This window comes from Aspergillus mulundensis (assembly GCF_003369625.1).
Source record: "Aspergillus mulundensis strain DSM 5745 chromosome Unknown scaffold_0, whole genome shotgun sequence".
In the NCBI taxonomy this organism is placed as follows: domain Eukaryota; kingdom Fungi; phylum Ascomycota; class Eurotiomycetes; order Eurotiales; family Aspergillaceae; genus Aspergillus; species Aspergillus mulundensis.
The window spans coordinates 5159235-5177341 of record NW_020797888.1 but is presented as its reverse complement, the minus strand read 5'-3'; the positions used below and the strand labels follow the sequence as shown (position 1 = coordinate 5177341).

The window sequence follows — 18107 nt, the reverse complement described above, 5'->3', positions numbered from 1 at the left end:
AAGCTATGATGCTAATACATCAAATAAAAGTCTTCTTCGGCGGTGCCGCCCCCAAAACAAGCTCCATGTCCGGATCGCCCTTCTTCATGGCACGTTGATAGGCCTCCCTCTCCGCAAACCGTGCAATATACTTGATAAGGTTCGGAAACCCCTCCAGACTAAACGGGCCGAAATACCGCATCGTCGTCAAAGGAAACCCCATCATAATATCCGCGGCAGTGAATTCCTCCCCTGCAAGCCACGTGTTATCCCTCAACCGATCATCCAGACACTTCAGACCGTGGTTCAACCTCGTCTTCGTAAAAGCCACCATCTGGTTTGAATCATCCAGACCCGCAAACTTCGCCATCATAAGCCGTCCCGCGGCAGGCACAAGCGTCCCATTCGACCAGTGGAACCAGTAGAGGAATTCCGCGTATGCTGGGTGGTCAGGGCCAAGGAGTAGCTTTCCACCGGCATGCTTGCGGCAAATCCACTCAATGCAGGCACCGCTTTCGGCAAGGGTAATGTCTCTGTCCCCGTCCGTGTCTTGGATAGTCGGCGCAGAGCCCTGCGGGTGAATGGCTTTGAACTCTGGCGGGGCGAGGAGGGGCGAGCGGTCGTAGCATTTGAGGGTGTAGGTGAGGCCGAGCTCTTCGCAGAGCCAGACTATGCGTTCGGACTGGGAGACGCGGAGGTGGTGGACTGTCAGCGGCATGGTCGGTGTATTATGACAATTGGGATAATAGAATGAAAAGGGGTCGCAGTGAAGCTTTATAGTTGGGCCGTGGCACCTTACGACACCATGGACGGACGATCATTGCTTATCTTACCTATCGCCGCCAAGATCGTCACCTCCGACTCTCCGGGCCAATCCCATAATAATCTCCGATGCTCCGCGCTCATTCTTGTCGACCAACTGAACCTTTTTCTTCGTGTCCTCCGTTTCCTCCGCAGATGACACCCTAGCATACGGGTGTTTCTTACCAGGCCATAGACCTTACCTGCAGCAAATCAAGCCCTGGACTGGGAGTGAATGGCTTTTCGGAACGCCCTCCAACTAGCTCTCCATCTGCATAAGGTCCAGACCCACCTTTTGGTCCTGCATAAGCGGATCTGCGCGTTATGCAGGGATCTAGTTCACCAACTAGCCTATTCTTGTGCTACATAAAATCATAGATACTATGAAGTGTATTGGCTTGTCCTTGTCCTAAATTGATACTATCACAAGCACACACCGATACCACATATCTGACTGGGGCTCACAGGATAGCATGAGCAAACAGACTGAATTGCTTCGTGCATGCTTCCTTGACCCTCAATTGGCTCGTTTCTAGATCTCATGTTAACGGCCAAAAAGCGTGCCCCAGTCATTTTTGAACTCAGTGCGCTTGTAGCTCCTTCAGCGGTTGACATGGCTTGGGGTCCGAGGTTTGCAGTCTGAAGCTATCGTGTATCAGCAGTGAATATAGCCCCTAGTTAAGCCTAATAGTAAAGAAAACAAGACAAACCCGTATATATGACCCGGTGGATCTATATATTGTCTCGATTGTAAGGGGTAGGTAAAGAGATGCTTAGGGACATGTTGCTAGAACTGCTAAGATCTATTCCTGCTTTCATGTCCTAGGAGCAGACTCAAAAAGCTGAGTGGTGGAAAGCTTAGTATAGTATAACATCGAGATATACCTATATGACATCAACCTAAGAGATAAACTAGAAAACATTGATAACCACAAGGATAATGGATCTATTCCCCACGTAGCTGAGCTTTGGAGATTTAAGCTTAGTCTCATGTTTGGTGAAAAGCCGCGCAGTTGCAGGTGGCAGTTGATGACAAGCCTGCTTTCGATGAGGCCCGAGTTCGGCATCGAGACTTTCAGGCCGAGGCTAACAGTCAGTACGGCTTCTGATACAGATAAATTCAGATACAGAGGAGGGGAATTTTTTCCAGGATGCCTCCAGAGGTTGCATACATCTCCAAATCCGAACACGGTTTGAGCTGCAGCTGAGACACATGGAACAGAAAAGCCCGCTGTTTGCATTTATCTACTAACTGTAGCACGTCGAGTTCACCAACGTCCAACAAATTTGTAGGGATTGGTGACTCGAGTTCCTCCGGGTGAGGATGGATGAAGCTCTCCTACAACAGCCTTGCTCTCGTTGCCAGCCCTGGCAGGAAACATCATCTCATGTACTAGCCAGGGCTTTTATAAGTTGATCTAAAAGAACGGCCTGCATTACAGCTGCTTCATGGCCGCAAAATCTCGACCAGTTTGTCACTATCCTCGGCAGCTTTGGATGGTCACGAACGCACCTGCTCCCAGTTCTTCAGGGGATTTCCCAATTAGGTCCACTTGACCAACAAAGTGCCGCAACCATTTTAGACCCAGCTTGACATATATCCTTAATACTGTGCTGTTGAAGCCAAATTGGTCACTATCTCCAGCTTCAATCAACTAGAAGGTCCAAGGGTGGCGAGTTGGCAGAAGAGTATGCGGGTGAGTGAAATTACGTTGATGGGCTGATCTTTGACGGGGATGGCAACGTGCAGAGTATGTGGACCAAGACATGTAACCCAGCAAGTCAGTGGAAGCGTCTTTCCCTCATTAACGGGCGCTTGTCCGGGCTGCGTCAGAGCTCTGAGCTAGTTCCTCGTTTACGCCCATGACCATTTCCTGGTATGATACGGTACTCGGGTCTTCCAACCGAATCTCCTCTTGCATTAATATATTGTGGTTTAAATTCCCAATGTGTTTCCCTCTGAAACTTGTGCCTCAGGCTGCGAGAGTTAGGGCACAGTCCAGTCTCCACTCCAGCCCGTCGGACAGGCCCTGAATATTGTTGTAATTTTTGTCGATGCTCGCGTTGGCCATGGTCAATGGTAGGCTATAGCCCTGCTGGTGTGGCCTCGCTGTTTCGTAGAGTAAGAGTAATAGTAAGGACGATCGTTTTCAGATAGATTGCATCTATAGAAGTTGGAAAGTGCCGCTATTCGTACATGTCCCTGTTCTTCACCTATATGTGCACTTGCCTATCGCCTGGACAAGTCTATTCATATGTACATCCCGTGTCCAAGCATGCGCTCCTCAGCTCCATCATCTTTGAGTCAATCATTACCATGAGCTATATCTCGCATTCCCCGGATTCGCTTCGAAACGTATACCAGACTAAGCTTGTGGCTTTCTACGCGACGCTCAAATCAGAGCCACAGACATCCTATCCCGGTCAGCAATCATAAACCAAGAGAATCTAGGGCTCCGTGAACCAACCTTGCGCCGAGCAGCAAAATCGGCATAGAACCCTAGCCAGAGATCTCGAGCCCGACAATCATCGTTTTGCCCGGTCGCTTCATTAAAGACGCAAGTAGGCTGTTGCTCTTGAACAACCGCGGAGGTGGAGGCACTGCCCGCAAGCCAGGGCTTAGGGTTAGGCAAATGTCAGCACCACACCAAAGCAACGAGCATGGATAACCCACATACCTTCGGGACCGGCCAATCCGAAAAATGCAAATACTTCGCCTTCTTCAGTACATTATCCATATCCCACACTTCCAGCTCATTGCCCAGGTATGCGGCGTGGGACTTGGCCCGGAAGTCGCCGGTCAACAGGGTATAAGGACGATGCGGCAGGATGAGCGCGCTGTGTTTGTAGAGGTTGTTGATGATCTCCATGTCGTAGTCTGATGGGCCGGCGGATGAGATGGCGACCATGATGCGGCTGAATTCGAAGGCGGACGGCTCGATCAGCATGAGTTGCGAGCTAAGGGTGTGGTCCTCCGGGTTTAGCCAATATGCTCGGGGAAGCGCTATGGGGCACGGTGGGAGGAGGAAGAGTTCGTCCATGGACTAGTAGGGTCGGTTAGAGTAGAAAGGGAAGAGGGCGGAGGGCGTGTTGGGTGTGTGGTACCTGGAGAATAGTTGCGTCCGAGTCTAGACTCAGGACTCGCTCGTACTGGGTTTGGTTGAAAGCAAGGAGCTTGGTGTAGCTTTCTGCCCAAGTGACTGAACGCGAGATATGGAGGTTAGCCTGGGAAAACAAAAGAAGAAGGAGGAGGCGAACGCGTACCATCACCACTAACGCGACTCTGCACTTTAATAGGCACCAGCTTCACGCCGTACTCATCCCGCGCCTTGCGAAGCAGCCGGCTCTCTCTCGACGGGCCCTGCGCATCAACGGAGAAGCTGTCTGGATACATCATCAAGCGATCGGGCTTGCTGTCCAAGCGATGCAGCGTCTCGAAGAGCATGACCGAGTTGCAAAGGTACGCGGTATTCGTGGCATACTGGGTGTATGCGAAGCGAGACCAATCTACCGGGTCTGCACGATGGAACGAAGAAGGATGAGCATGGCCTGTGATTGAGAAATGCCGCTGCAGTTTGAACAGCGTTGCGGCCGCAATGAGGAAGCAGAGAACGACAGTCACCGTTCGCCAGGCTCGCGGCGACGCCAGATCTATATACCGGTACATCTGCTCAATCTTCGCTGATAGATTAGATGGATAACTGCACAATACATGCAGGGGACCGATCAAGCCAGGAGTTGACGTCGACGGTCTTTTTGTTGGGACGACGGAGACAAAGCGGACCAAATATAGGCCGTCGACCGCATCCGGCATTGTGCTGTCTCATGAGCCCCGTAGCATCTGTTTCTTTGTTGGAGGTAGCTTTCAGGGTAATAATCAACGTTGGTTGATGCTAATGTCTAGTGGTTGATGTTTATGTCTGTTGGTGGTGTCAGGAGTGAGATGCGCTTAGAACCCCATTAAAGCAAAATACACACTCGATCTACGAAGGCGACCGTGCTAGAGAGCTCTAAACTGTGACCGGTACTATTGAATCGGAAGGCGGGATAATTTTAGAAGATATATAATGTCTCAAGTCAAGACATCCAGGCCTCTGTTTGCCCTCCTTTCCCTACAGTAGCTGGAATTCAACCTCACCTTCGTAGACTGCGTTCATATCTCAATGGAAATGCCCGTAGCATTGCCGAACGACCTGTAGGCCTGAAACGTTGTCAACTACAGCTAGCAGAGGAGACAACTGTCATTGACACTGCAGATTTCAGGTCGACGTTGACAAGCGGATCTAAAGACCGGCGGGAGAGATAAAAGCATAAAGCCCAGTTTGATATTCTTGCTAGTCGGACTCTGCTACCAAGGCTAGTATTCGCACAGCCCCCAAGCCTCCCAGGGGTCGGTGCCAGTATAGCAACGTCCCTCACAGCACCCAGGACACCACGCACCCCGTATGCAGCACGAGTAACCAAGCTTCTGGCACTGCCCTGATTGGTTTAAATGGATAGCGTATGTCGTTAGCGCTCTGCTTTTTCCGAAGAGCGGACGGGGTAGAACGTACGTTCTCGGAGGGGCTGCTCTAGCTCGGCGCCTGGGAATTCGGTGCCAGCTTGGCGAGGAGCCCTGTTGTCTTCGGCCATCGTCCGTACGCAGCAGGTCCAGGAGTCGCTCTTGGTTTTGATCGTGAGCCATCATAAAGCTAAAGGGATAGAGAAGGAGGCAGAGGCAGCGTCTCTATACCTGGACTAGGTAAGTTGCGTCCTAGAACTCAGTCAAGTCGTTAGTCATAGACGAATACTGCTGGAACGTCGACGCTGTGGGTAGGTAGCGGTACCATGTTCTCCGGGCAGGCCGTCTTCTGCGAGAACCGAGCCTGGAGACAGTTTGGGCTTCCGTTGGAAAAGGCATGTTTGAGGATGGTCAATATGTCGGGACCTGGAAGTGCCAAAGTAGACGGTAGGGCAATGGTGCCTAGAATGAAGTGAGAAAGCAGCATTCTGGAATGATGGCTCGGAGTCTAAAGGGCTGGCGGTGGTATGGTAGGGGCTAGTTATAAGAGCCGCCATCCTGACTTCCAGATGTGACATCAACCCCTTATCAGCATGACATCTCTGTTACCTTCAAGTCAATGATCGTTTGATACATTGTAATGTTGGCGTCCACGCAATGCCCCAGGGAAAGGCTGCTTGTGATTGACGTATGTGGCACTAATTGTGATGGAGTATGACAGGTCCAGGCGCTCATACATGCTATTAGAGCAGTAAATATGAACAGAATCTGGACATAATCATCATATAATCGTAAGTGCTCAGCGGCAGATACATAATCTGCGAATGCTGTTCGAATAGTATTGTCCATAGAGCTTGGAATATACTTGTATGTTTCCATGGCTAGACTGCCTGGTGGCTGAATTAGGGTTTCAGATGACGAGAGCCCCACGTTGGTGAAATGTACAGCATCATCCTCAGTAAATAACAGCCACTCTCATGGACAGTTAAGACAAGACTAAGAGCCAAGTTATATCGAAAGGCGCATCAAGCCTCTCTCCTCCGTCTCCAAAAGCCTCCCATCGCCGAAAAGCCCAGACAGCAGACAGCCCCAAGCTGCCATCAACCAGTCCAAGCACCGCAAAGAAGCACGAGCGCCCAAGCGCATCCAACAACGGCTGAAGGACAGCAACCGCCATAGCAAAGAGGCAAATCTGGTGAGGTTATTAGCGGTTGCGGCCGTATCCGGCCGCTCAGTGAAGATATCGACAAGCAAGGCGCCGAACATCTGCAAGGCAGCGGTGCATTTAGCGCCGAGGAAGGCCTTTAGGAACCAAAAGGACGCTCTGGCGGGTATGTCGCTCAATCGCCGATCCGTAGCCGATCAAGGCGAAGATGGAGAGGGATAGGATGGTGTAGGAGCCTCGAGATCAGGCTATTTCGTACGGGAATGGTCCTCGATTTTCCGATGCCACTTCTGCGTTGGTTCCTATACCGCATTTCCGCCGTGTGCTTGCAGTTCCAGTCCATTGGCCGTCCTGCAATGAGGCCTCCAAGGATGACGCCGAGTCCGCCGGGGAGGAAGCAGAGCCCGATCAGGTCGTTGTATCCGCAAATGTCTTTACCAAAGATCAAAGGGATAGAAGTCTGGATGCAGTACCATACAGTATATGGGGAGGTAGCCATCCACAGTATAAGCAATGTGTCTCGGTATAAGATGATTCTCACTGAAAGCGGGTATGGTATGACCCATTTGCCCTTACCCGTTGACCCCAGAACGCGGGCGACACAGCCTGGAAGACCACGTAGATGGTAATGGTGACATTAATCAGCTGATTGGAGATGCGGTATTGCAGGCTGAGGAGGTCGATGAGCGGGAAGTAGGTTGTGGCTGTCAAGAATGAAGCGAGAGTCAGGTAGGTCAGGAGGTAGGTCAGGCAGTGCTTTTGTCCGAAAATTAACGGTTGTGTAAGGCTCTTGAGGCTCAGACATTCTTCAAGCCCTGGGAGATGAGACATGGTTTGTGTCTGCCAGGTGCGGGGAGGAAAAGGAAGAGAGTGATTTGGAGGGGAGAGACACAGAGAGGGGAACGTTGTTAGGCGATGGCCCGTCATCCATCCACACTCTTTCTCATCAGCACACCCTTCAAGGCATCGATTCTCTCCAGAAGCTCCGGGAACAGCAGCAATTTCAGCTACTTCTATGACCGATATCATAACAAAGAAAGAGCTCGGCGGTCGCCAAAGGACTCCCAATGCCGCCAGACGCAGTTTGTGCGTTGTGGGTAAGAACTCAACTCCAACTTCCCAAGGCACAGACTGGGTAGGGTCCCAGAATTCAAGATCTCAATGATTGATCCTCTGTTTGGATATACTATCTGAGCCAAAGGCATCCACAGTTGAAGAAAACATATCAAGATGACAGATTATTCCGTCTGGGACCAGGGAATCGCCGTCCCACCCGAGGATCTCCCACGTCGATGACCATGTCCTAGCAGGTCAGCAGCATCCTCGCTTACTCCTCCTCGTTATTTCCAGCTAACCGCCTCAAATCCCACAGAAATCCCCACCAGCTCAACCATCCTCGGCATCACCCCCACCCGTAACTCCCCCCCGGACCCGCACAGCGGAAATCAAAACAACAACCCCCACCGGCGCCAAAGTCTCCTACTTCCTCAAAGCTGCGCAGGGCAATACCGGCAAGGGAATGCTACACAGAGAGTACCACTCCATGTCCGCCCTGCACAGCGCCCAGCCCACGCTTGCCCCGAAACCACTAGCATGGGGTACATACAAAAACGAGCCAACAACGCACTTCTTCCTCTGCGCTTTCCACGTCATAACGGGTGGCATCCCCGATCTCACGGATTTCCCGCGCGTGGTGACGCAGCTGCACAAGAATGGGGTCTCGCCGGATGGGAAGTTTGGATTCCCTCTGCGGACATGTCAGAGACGACTCGCTCAGGATAATACGCAGTGTGATACGTGGGAGGAGGCATTTTCTAGAAGCATGGAGCAGTTTTTCGACGCTGAGGAAGAGGTGCAGGGGCCTGATGGCGTGATGGCGGTGCTCAGGGGGGAGTTATGGACAAGGCCATTCTGAGACTCTTTCGGCAGATGGAAACGGGTGAGCGGAAGGTCACGCCTTGTTTGGTTCATGGGGATATATGGGATGGTAATGTGTTGGCTAATGCTGTTACAGGGCGTGCTGGCCATATGTGCATCATGAATGTAACCTGGCTCCCTTAAGTCTCAACTTCAGGATTATGTCCTACATTGCGCTACGCTGACTAGCCCTAGATGAATTAGCTCTCTGGAGACTCCGACGGCATAGTATCGGGAAGCCGTACGTGAGCGAATATCTCAGACACTTCCCATTTCCTAACCGGTCGCGGACTTTGAGGACCGTAACGCCTGATACTGCGTGTCAGTGGTCCATACCCTAAGTCTCGACTGGCAAGACATTAACTGGAGGGTATTATAGAAGATTTGATCTATGTTCCTCGGCATTGTACCCAGGGAATCCTCTTTCCAGGAACCTGTAAGTTCCTCATCACCTCGACAAGAAACCCCATACTGATCGCATAATCAAGTGTGAAAGGAGGAATGAGAGAGCATATTGGGAAGTTCCCACTTGGATACGGGGGCTACATCGAGCAAGAAGGCACCCAGCAAGAGTTGGATCCTCCATCTCTTGTATCGCGTCTGCTCCCCGCTGCCCCAGGCTATGTAACCCCAAGCTGCAAGCCAACTTGGACGCCAGGCATACTATAGCCGTTCCAACGAAAACTACTTGTGATGGTACGATGTTGGTCACCTTTACATAACGCACTAGTAAGTGACACCCGCATAGAGGTGTACACTAGCCCAGATGCCCAGACGCCGGCCTTTCTGCATCCAGGAATGTGGCTACCCCAGATCGCGGGTCTTCTTAATAAACATAGTCTCTATATAAACTCGTGTTATCGTCCTTCTGCGCCAGAATGGTGTTGGCAGAAGCCTTCCGTCCAGGGCAGTGTATAGCATAGGATTTATCCACCACTCAAGGACGAGCGCTTCTGAGAGTGAATATGTAAACATGCACGATAATGCTGACTCGATGATTGCCAGTCGTCAGATGAAAGGTCTCAGATAGCACTCGTTGCCTGATCCAGCTACACTGCTGGGTATAAATACTACTGCCTGCATCCGTTGCGAGTAGAGTAAACCATAACCGGAAACAGAACGGCATCCTATCCATCTTTCTCTCCCTCTCTTGAAGTCGTCGTTGACTCTACCGCCTATCCTCATCATGAAGATCCTCGCCGTTACTGCGTTCATGGCCTTGGTCGCCAGCATTGCCGGTACCAACCCTTGTCTTCACAAGCACCCGGTCTCACCACTGCATGTTCCGTTCTAACATCCAGCTCTGCAGCTGGCGTAGTCCCATCAGGCTTGAAGCGCGACATCTCTGAGGCGGGTATGTCAGCTCCTGAGCAAGGGTATCTAGCCTCATTCTTACAATTCGTTTAGATGGCCCCATATTTCCCCCGTGGAAGCGTGACAGCTCCGAGGCCGGTATGTCAGACCCTTAGCAAGGGTATCCAGCACCATTCTTACAGTCCATTTAGATGGCCCCATATTTCCCCCGTGGAAGCGCGATAACTCTGAGGCCGGTATGTCAGCTCCTGAGCAAGGGTATCCAGCACCGTTCTGACCATTTAGATGGCCCCATATTTCCCCCGTGGAAACGCCACGACGCCGAATAGGTTCGTTCTGATCCCACCTCTCAATCACCAGTGGATATCATTCTTACCCAGATCTGTGCAGATGGCGTCGAGTACCCACCTTGGTAGGCTCGGTCGCAGGGCAAGCGGCAGTTGAACGAGGGTGCCAGAGCGGAATAAAGGACGCATGGAGAGATAATACTAGTCGAGGAGTTCTACCAATGAGTGAATGAAGCATCTTCTCTGAACAGCGCCGGTTCCTTAAAGGCTACCAAGCCCTAAGTTGTGCCCTCGTTTCCTCGTACGGAGTAGAACTATAGACTCAGCCAATCAGAACAGGAACGGCTGCGAGTCATGGAATCGCAGATTGACGTCACTAAAATCACTATCAATGCCAGGCTTCCGCGGGGCTCCATCGCCTGACTAACTGCATTGTCTCTCATAAAAGGGACATGGTTCGTTGGGGTAGTCTGTAGCCCTGCCCTTCACAGACCCCAGAAGCACAAGTCACTCGACCAAAATGGCGTTCAACGGCAAGAATGTTCTTATTGTAGGTTCTCGGAAACCTGATTCCACAATTATTCGTTACTAATGACGGTTTAGACTGGGGCATCCATGGGCATTGGGGAAGCAATCGTCCGGAAAGTCGCTGCTGAGGGGGCAAACCTCGCCCTATTTGCGCGTTCTGTGGTGAGACGCTTGCATTTTATCTCCAGGCAGACGGCGAGGTCTAATAAGTCCAGGACAAACTGCAAGGAATCACAGCCGATCTCCAGGGGAAAAACCCAAGGTCAAAGGTACTATACAAGGCCATCGACCTGCAGAGCTACGAGGCCGTCGAGAAAGCCGTCAGTGAGACGGTCAAAGAGCTCGGCGATATCGACATTCTGATCAACAATGTTTGGACCTACCCTGCGCTCCGCCAGATCATGGATTACACTAACTGCAGACAGGCCGGCCTCGCCCTCGGCGCCCCCGCCGCATTCCCAGACCTCAAAGTCTCCGACATTGTAACCATGAACAGCACGAACATTAACGGGCTCATGTTCGTGACATATGCCGTCCTCAACTCGTCCATGATGAAGCGGAAGGACGGCACGATCCTCAACGTCACCTCTGTCACCGGCCTGGAAGTGCCCCCGTTCCCCGGTGAAGCAGTGTATCACTCCAACAAGGCCGCGCAGGAAGCGTTCACCAACGCCCTGCGTAATGAACTCAGCGGGACGAATATCCGGGTTCTTGCGCTGCGGCCTGGTGTTGTTGCGACGAATTTCCACTCCTTGCGCGTGGGGCATGATAAGGGGATGTATGATGGCTTTATGGAGGGATATACGTGAGTTCATTTCTCTCCCGGAAGCGTAGTATCTGAGGTGACATGTGCTGATGCTGAATTGATATTAGACCTCTCGAGGCGGATGAAATTGCAGGTGCTGCCATCTATATGCTCCACCAGCCATTAAACATATCTGTGAAGGCTTTGGATGTGGTTCCATCGGGTAGGTGATGGAAGAATTTGAGTGAGCTGATAGCTGACTGCCACTAGCACAAAGATCACTCAACGTATTCGACCGGTCGTGGAGCGAGAGAAACAAGTAGTTTATGGACGAAGGTTGGATATGAGGAATCCGTATACTTATAACAATGCGTGATGAACAACCAGTATAGACTGCTGTCATTGACACCAAAGCCTGTCGTGTTCAAAAGTTTGTGTCAACACATAATTAGATTCGTTCCGGACCCTCAGGCGTATTCCTACCTATCAATTCCAGTCATCCGATTTGATGCTAAACACCAAACATAAAAAGTGCCGAAGTGGACTTCGAGATTTTCCCGCTTAGCGTGGTCACGGTGAGGATGAGCCACCGCTATGGACATTGAGGATGTTTCCAAAGCATAATCAGTTGAGTATGCGGGGGTGACTGGCCATAGATAATGGGAACCATTTGAGTACCGTATCAAAGTCTGGCCGCTGAGACGATTCTATTTCACGTCCCAGAACCCCAGGTCAAGTGTGGGATGGGTATAGGTGACAGCTCGTTTCTTTGCCCATCCAAACAAGAACCGCCCCTCCACCGGTGCACTCTGTTAAAACAAGTTCCCAACCGTGCCTTCTCCAGTTGCTTTTGCCTCTTGTTTCAGTGGGCGGCTCGCATCTTTTCCGATGGGCTTATAAGGATAGCTCTCGATCCCAGTAGCATCCACAAACATCCTTGCAACCTTTGCCATATTTGTCTCACTTGAAAAGAGACTTAGCCAGTTAGGGCTTCAAAAAACATGTGGATCTGTCCCCTCAAGTATCTGGTCCCACTGTGAGAAGTCGAGGTCCGGTGCAACTGTCAAGAATTCCGACCACAGCTTGACCCAGTCCTCGTTCCATGGCGCAATCATCTCCGCACTTTCCTCCCCATCGCCGGTAAGGCCGGGAATATCTGCTGGCCCAGAAGCATTCATATCCGATGGCGTCCTTATTACACCCGACGGTGCGCCAGGTGTTGGATTATTTGCGCTCGGCCCTTGCCAGTTCAGCGTTGCCATGAATGTACACAAATTCTTCTCGATCGTTTCCCTGAAACCACACGATCCATCCGTCGACCTTTCCAGTATATCATGTGCAGCGAGGACTTTGGCCTTGCGTTCTGCTGCATCCGGGGCACTTGCATCAAACGAAACATCCGTCGCAAGGGTTAACGCTGCCGAGAAAGCATGCTGCGCAACAACCCAGAACTGATCCGGCGTCAAACCGACATTCGTCTTTTTCTCGTCCATTGAGTGCCACAGGTCGAGAACTACTTGCGCGGAAATGACACATACGTCGCGGGAATATTGGTACTTTGGATCGGCCATGCCCTTGAGGTAATAAGGACGATGGAGGCGGCAAAGCCTGGTGTGTACCGATAGATGCATGGTTATTCTCTGCCATCTAATGTAGGGCTTCCGGGCCCATCTATGCTGGGCTGCTTCATCCTGGTTGAGCTGAAAGATAGGCGGGAGTTCGGCAAGGCAGTTATAAAATCGTGCGTCCAGGGCTAGAATTGTATCATAGCTGGGCTCAACACCTGGGGCTATAGATGGCATTGAATCGACGACCTCACGGCAGTTAGATGCCAGTTTTGCGCGGGCTATCAGAAAGGTCGATGCTATTGGCTCTGACATAGGCTTGGGGTGCCGATATCCTGTTGCGGTAATGTCCATATCATCTAGCTGGCTAGGAAGGTCAACGCACATGTGGCTCGGATGGTAGAGGTAAGCATCTTCCGGTGTGCTTCCTGAGAATACAGATAGCCTAATTACTATTAGTGATAACAGTCAACTTCGGCGATATTAGCCCTACCAGTCTGCCGCAACCAAGTTCCACCAAATTCGCCGCTGGACTTCTAGCTCAATCACATTGCACTCGTTTGCTTTGCGCTCTGCGCGACGTTGTGACCCGTCGAGTCGATGTATCTCCATTGTATGCGCCATCCAATAGCATTGAGACCGGAGTAAGTGTCCGCCGAGACCATGGCCGCTGCCATTGGTGGCCAGATACGCCAGAAGCGTCAGAGCTGCCAAGGCAGTAGTCGACGCAGATACTGCTTCGATGTTTTCGACAAAAGACCGAGCAGTCCGCAAATACCCTTGATATGCTTGAGTTGCTTGTTCAGGCGAAGGCTCAAGTGAGCGCAACAGAGCAGGAGGTGGGGACGCAGCTGAGACGGCAAATACTGCGAAGAGCAGCATCGTGACGGACAAATCCGGAGGCTTTCCAGTAGATAAACCCCGATATGCCTCCCCCATTAGTTGACGCGTCGATGGTATATGCAAGATACCAATTGCGTGATGCATCGTTGCTGTGAAGTTGTTGAATAGCATTCTGGCTTCTTTCTGCGGTGGAAGAAGCTGATGGACGCCAGCCAGAGCTATCTCGCTCCGTACGGGTCCTGCATTCGCGGCAAATGTGGCGAATGGGGCATATTTCGGGCCGTACAGGCGTGATTTCTTAGTCTAGACAATGTCTCGCTCAGTAAGCGCCAGCACAGTCACATTATTTTAACTGGTCGGAGAGTAAGCTGGGGACCCAAACGCAGAGCACCCACTCCCGAGGAGGGTGACTCTCTAATCGCCATTCATACCGCGTACCCATTTGCTGTGGCGTCGCTGTCTTGCACCGACAAAGGTGTTGTCCCTTGGGGTCCAGATCTGGGGAGCCCTAAAGGCGTGGACGGCGACGAACAGGCATCTGGTCGGACCTGTCTACCTGTTGTTGCCCAAGATCATTGTCGGGACGGTCTACATCGGTGTCAGCTGCTGATGGTGCTGTCCTCGTTGACTCGCTGCACCCGCTGCGGCCTGCCATTTGAGACATGTTCTCCTCCGCTTCACATGGAGCGTTTGATCGCTTCCCCAGCACGCTGGCTAGTTTGGCTGATGGGAAACCAAGGAACTGGTGCCAGTTGGTGCTGGAAGTGCGGAGCATCTGTCGCTTCCGTTTCTTCCCCTCCGACTGGCCATCACAAACCTCGCGAGCGTAAACAAGCCCAGCTATGTGCGACGAGTGTGTGGCGTCGAGCTCCACAGTGCTACGATGCCCTGGGTCCGGGTCTTCGAGGTGCATCGCCGCGTGCTCCTGTCGCTCCATATGCCCGTTGTCCAGGAAGCCGGTCTCGGCCCGAAGGAAGTGATCTTTGATGGCCATCAAGATGCGGCTGTATTCGGGCAGCTGGAACTGGGTCCCTGTCTCTCGCCGGAGCACCTGCAGCAAGCGCTCAGAATCATTACCCCACAGGTACGGGCTGCTGCTACTCGTCTCATATTCCGGTAATGTAATCCCAGAAGCCTCGGTGCGCCGTTGTGCTGCAAGACCAAGGCATAGGAGCCGCACGAATGGCTGAACCAGCCACAAATATCGAACTAAGAGCTCGCCCACCTCGCGCGGGAGGTAGTGGTACATTATTTCGTGCTCATCACCAGCGATACGTCCATGATGGTATGCGGTCACAATCACCACTTGCTGGTCTTCAATGAACACATTCCAGCGCAGACCAGCCTCAGTGTTCTTATGCCGGACGACCAATAGCTCCGGCACGCGGGCTGGTGCTGCGACAATCATATGGACAATTATGCAAAGAAGCACTCGAAATTGAGTCATTTGTTGGAAGTACTCAATAACCTTGGTTGGATCTATGACATGATCGACAGCTACAAGGTTATGGACCCACGGATCCGATGCGAGCCTGTCAGATAGCCATGTCGTACCATCGACCGGCCATGGCGTCTCCCCATGCTTGAGGAAACTCCAACCCGGGATTTCCTGCATCGGGTCTTCATGCAGCTTTGACCATGGAATGACAGGCCATGCGGCATCTGATCCACCAACAGCCCAATCCAGCTTGTCCTTGGCCGCTCTGACAAGTCTATAGACGAGCCCGCGAAGTTCATTCATAGTGTATTTGACCTGCCGATAAAATAGCGTGTTTGGCCCATGCCATTGGAAATCTCCTATCTTCGACCCAAAGGTGTGCCAGTCAAGGAGGATGTCCATCGGCCAGACCCATTGATCGCTCGTGAGGCGGTTTACCGCCCACGCGAGGGAATCGCGAAAATCCAGAGATCTCTTTTCAACACCATCTGCATCAGACGGCGAGAGCACGGTCGACGAACTTGAGCAGGGGTAAGGATTGCTGTCGGACACGCTGCCACTGGCAGCCATGACAGCACCGCCACTACGTTTAGTGGCCTTTCCCTGTGACTGGAAGATGTTTCCCTTGTCTGAAGGATCCATGCAAAACGCATTATACACCACCAGAGACTGTGCCACCTGTATCAGCCCCGATAGCTTGCGAGTGTATGTCTCCGGCTGTTGCTAGCCCTTTCCTTCATATCCCTGCACTCCCATGGCACACACTAGAGCATACTCGTAGACGTTGTGTCCCTTTCGGGGCTGAATCAGCAACTCCAAACAAAAGTGAAGACATCGAGCCTCAATGGTTGATATGAAATAATTGTGTTGCTTCATGGATGAGTTTGCTTGTTTGACGACTGCCTCATCCTGCGCCGAGAGCCAAAGCTGCTTCCACCCAGCACGCTGCGCTTTCGTGAAGAATATCTCCAGCTTCGCTTCCCGCCATCTCCAGCCATTCATGACGCGGCCGAGACAGACCACTATCTCCTGCCACAGACGAACTGCCCTCCGCGTACTAATATTGTCCATGCAAGTGTTCAGTGGTATTTCACCCTTGCTTAGCCGTGTAGCAGTTACCTGGACATCGGCCCCGCACGTTTGCACCACCATCTGGCTCTGTTGGATCAGTTGGTCGACCGCGTCCCAGATCACGCGCATTGCCCGTTCACTCGGTTTGGAAACATCTTCTGCAGGGGCAGCAACAATTTCCAAAAGATCTGGAAGGTGCACCCCTTGTAGATACTTGTCCCACTGTGTCTTACCCATCCAAGTGATTTGTTCTTGACCGTCAGTCCTCTGGCTCATCGCATCCTTGAGGGCAGCATCATCACTTGCTAACTTGCCAGTGGCATATGCAAGGAAGTGCTCGAGGCGAAGAGTGGGCGACGTGCAGTGGGTAATTTCTATCTCTTCGGTACGGCCAATGATAGGGATGTAGTGGGAGCCCGCAAATATGGTGAACAGCTGCTGAAAGGAAACAGTCCGGTAGGGCGCTTTATCATAGGGCGTCGATATGTTGTGGACACTTTTGTAGTGTACGGCCAAGGATCCAACACTGCGACACACGTTTCGGCAGCTTGGGTCTACCACGCAAAGCTTACCGTCGTCATGGCGTGGAATACCACGCACGGATTGGTTGATATAGAAATTTCGGGACGTCAATATCGTCGTCGTTGACTGGAACTCCTGGCCATTGGAACAATTTTGCAGCAACTGTGGCGGCCTCCTCATCATTCAGCCTATGCTCACTTTTCTTCAGGTGTTTCTCGATTTGACTAGGTCGAACACGGATGCCGCACTTCTGGCAGACGACGACACGGGTCTCGTTTGCGAAAGCGAAAATCAAGGACTCCATACTATTGATATCAAGGAATGGCAACCTGACTGGCTGGCACACTGATCAAGAACAGGACTGGATCGATCTGGCGACTTAATGAATAAGTCATGGGGAGCAAGAGCGAGCGGAAGTCAAAGAAATGTGAGCAACGTAGGTCCCGTCATTTCTTAGGCGCAAGCTTTAATGCCGGGAGTAATGCGCGAGGCCGGAACAAAGTTTATTCCACCTAAAATACTAAAAATACTACTATTAATAGCTTATTTAATCTTTAATACTTTTATTAATAACCTATTTTAAATAATAACACTTTTTTTAATAGCCGTAATAATAGTAAATTTAATAAAGGTATTTAAAAAATAATAAAAAAATAAATTATATAAGTAATATATAGCTTATTTATATAAACCTATAATTTATAAACCCCTAATTTTTTAAATTTTTTTTATTATAATAGCTAATATTAAAAATAATAATAATACTGCTTTTTTTACTTACTTGCCTACTTTTACTTACTTACTTATTTTTTTATTAACCTAGCTGCTGGCAGCCTATATTACTAATATAATAAATTATTTAGGCTATAAATTAATAATTTTAAAAAAATTTTATAAATAATTATATTATTTATAATATAAGCTTATACTTTATAAGCTTATTAATAAAATTAATATAATAAAAAAGATTATAGCCCGCCTTATTAATAAAAAAGCTATTATTAAGTAATATATTAATATACTTATTAAGGGTAATTTAATTTATAGGTATTATACCTAAGGTTATAAGCTATTTATAAAGTATATTATTATATTAGGCCACTTTAATAATAATTATATAAATTATTATTAAAATAGCTTGGGTGCGTAATATACTAATAAATATAAGTTATAGCTTTTATTTATTTATAAATATATTAACTAATATATTTAGCTTTTATGCTGGGTAATAATAATAATAATAATAATAATAATAAAATAAAGAAAAAGAAGGAAAAAAAGGCTAAAAAGAATAAAAAAAAAAGGCTAAAAAGATTATAAAAAAAAAAAAAAAAAAAAAAGTAAATGCTACCACCCTGCTTATATATATTATTTAATTTATTTACTACTTATATTACCTTATAATTATAGTAGTAATAAACTTTAATATTA

General features: G+C 50.0%; 6 protein-coding genes across 6 annotated transcripts; 2 read left to right on the top strand and 4 right to left on the bottom strand.

Moving 5' to 3' along the window:
* Nucleotides 1–19: 19 nt before the first annotated feature.
* On the bottom strand, nt 20–697 carry DSM5745_01421 (glutathione S-transferase family protein; the record flags this gene model as incomplete). The annotated part of the gene is made up of 1 exon (XM_026743437.1): nt 20–697. One exon carries the CDS (start codon nt 695–697, stop codon nt 20–22), a length of 678 nt encoding a protein of 225 aa, XP_026609282.1.
* Nucleotides 698–3162: 2465 nt separating this feature from the next.
* DSM5745_01420 (uncharacterized protein) lies at nt 3163–4594 on the bottom strand (the record flags this gene model as incomplete). Its single annotated transcript, XM_026743436.1, has 5 exons — nt 3163–3195; nt 3249–3398; nt 3459–3824; nt 3886–3980; nt 4045–4594. 5 exons carry the CDS (start codon nt 4592–4594, stop codon nt 3163–3165), a joined length of 1194 nt encoding a protein of 397 aa, XP_026609281.1.
* Nucleotides 4595–7361: 2767 nt separating this feature from the next.
* DSM5745_01419 (uncharacterized protein) lies at nt 7362–8361 on the top strand (the record flags this gene model as incomplete). The annotated part of the gene is made up of 2 exons (XM_026743435.1): nt 7362–7532; nt 7819–8361. The coding sequence occupies 2 exons, from the start codon at nt 7362–7364 to the stop codon at nt 8359–8361; spliced, it is 714 nt and encodes a 237-aa protein (XP_026609280.1).
* Nucleotides 8362–10484: 2123 nt separating this feature from the next.
* On the top strand, nt 10485–11560 carry DSM5745_01418 (SDR family oxidoreductase; the record flags this gene model as incomplete). Its single annotated transcript, XM_026743434.1, has 5 exons — nt 10485–10514; nt 10568–10654; nt 10708–11297; nt 11366–11460; nt 11508–11560. The coding sequence occupies 5 exons, from the start codon at nt 10485–10487 to the stop codon at nt 11558–11560; spliced, it is 855 nt and encodes a 284-aa protein (XP_026609279.1).
* Nucleotides 11561–12229: 669 nt separating this feature from the next.
* On the bottom strand, nt 12230–13816 carry DSM5745_01417 (fungal specific transcription factor domain-containing protein; the record flags this gene model as incomplete). The annotated part of the gene is made up of 2 exons (XM_026743433.1): nt 12230–13247; nt 13296–13816. 2 exons carry the CDS (start codon nt 13814–13816, stop codon nt 12230–12232), a joined length of 1539 nt encoding a protein of 512 aa, XP_026609278.1.
* A 337-nt stretch (nt 13817–14153) lies between these two features.
* Nucleotides 14154–16980, bottom strand: DSM5745_01416 (uncharacterized protein; the record flags this gene model as incomplete). The annotated part of the gene is made up of 3 exons (XM_026743432.1): nt 14154–15800; nt 15849–16708; nt 16755–16980. The coding sequence occupies 3 exons, from the start codon at nt 16978–16980 to the stop codon at nt 14154–14156; spliced, it is 2733 nt and encodes a 910-aa protein (XP_026609277.1).
* Nucleotides 16981–18107: the final 1127 nt, after the last annotated feature.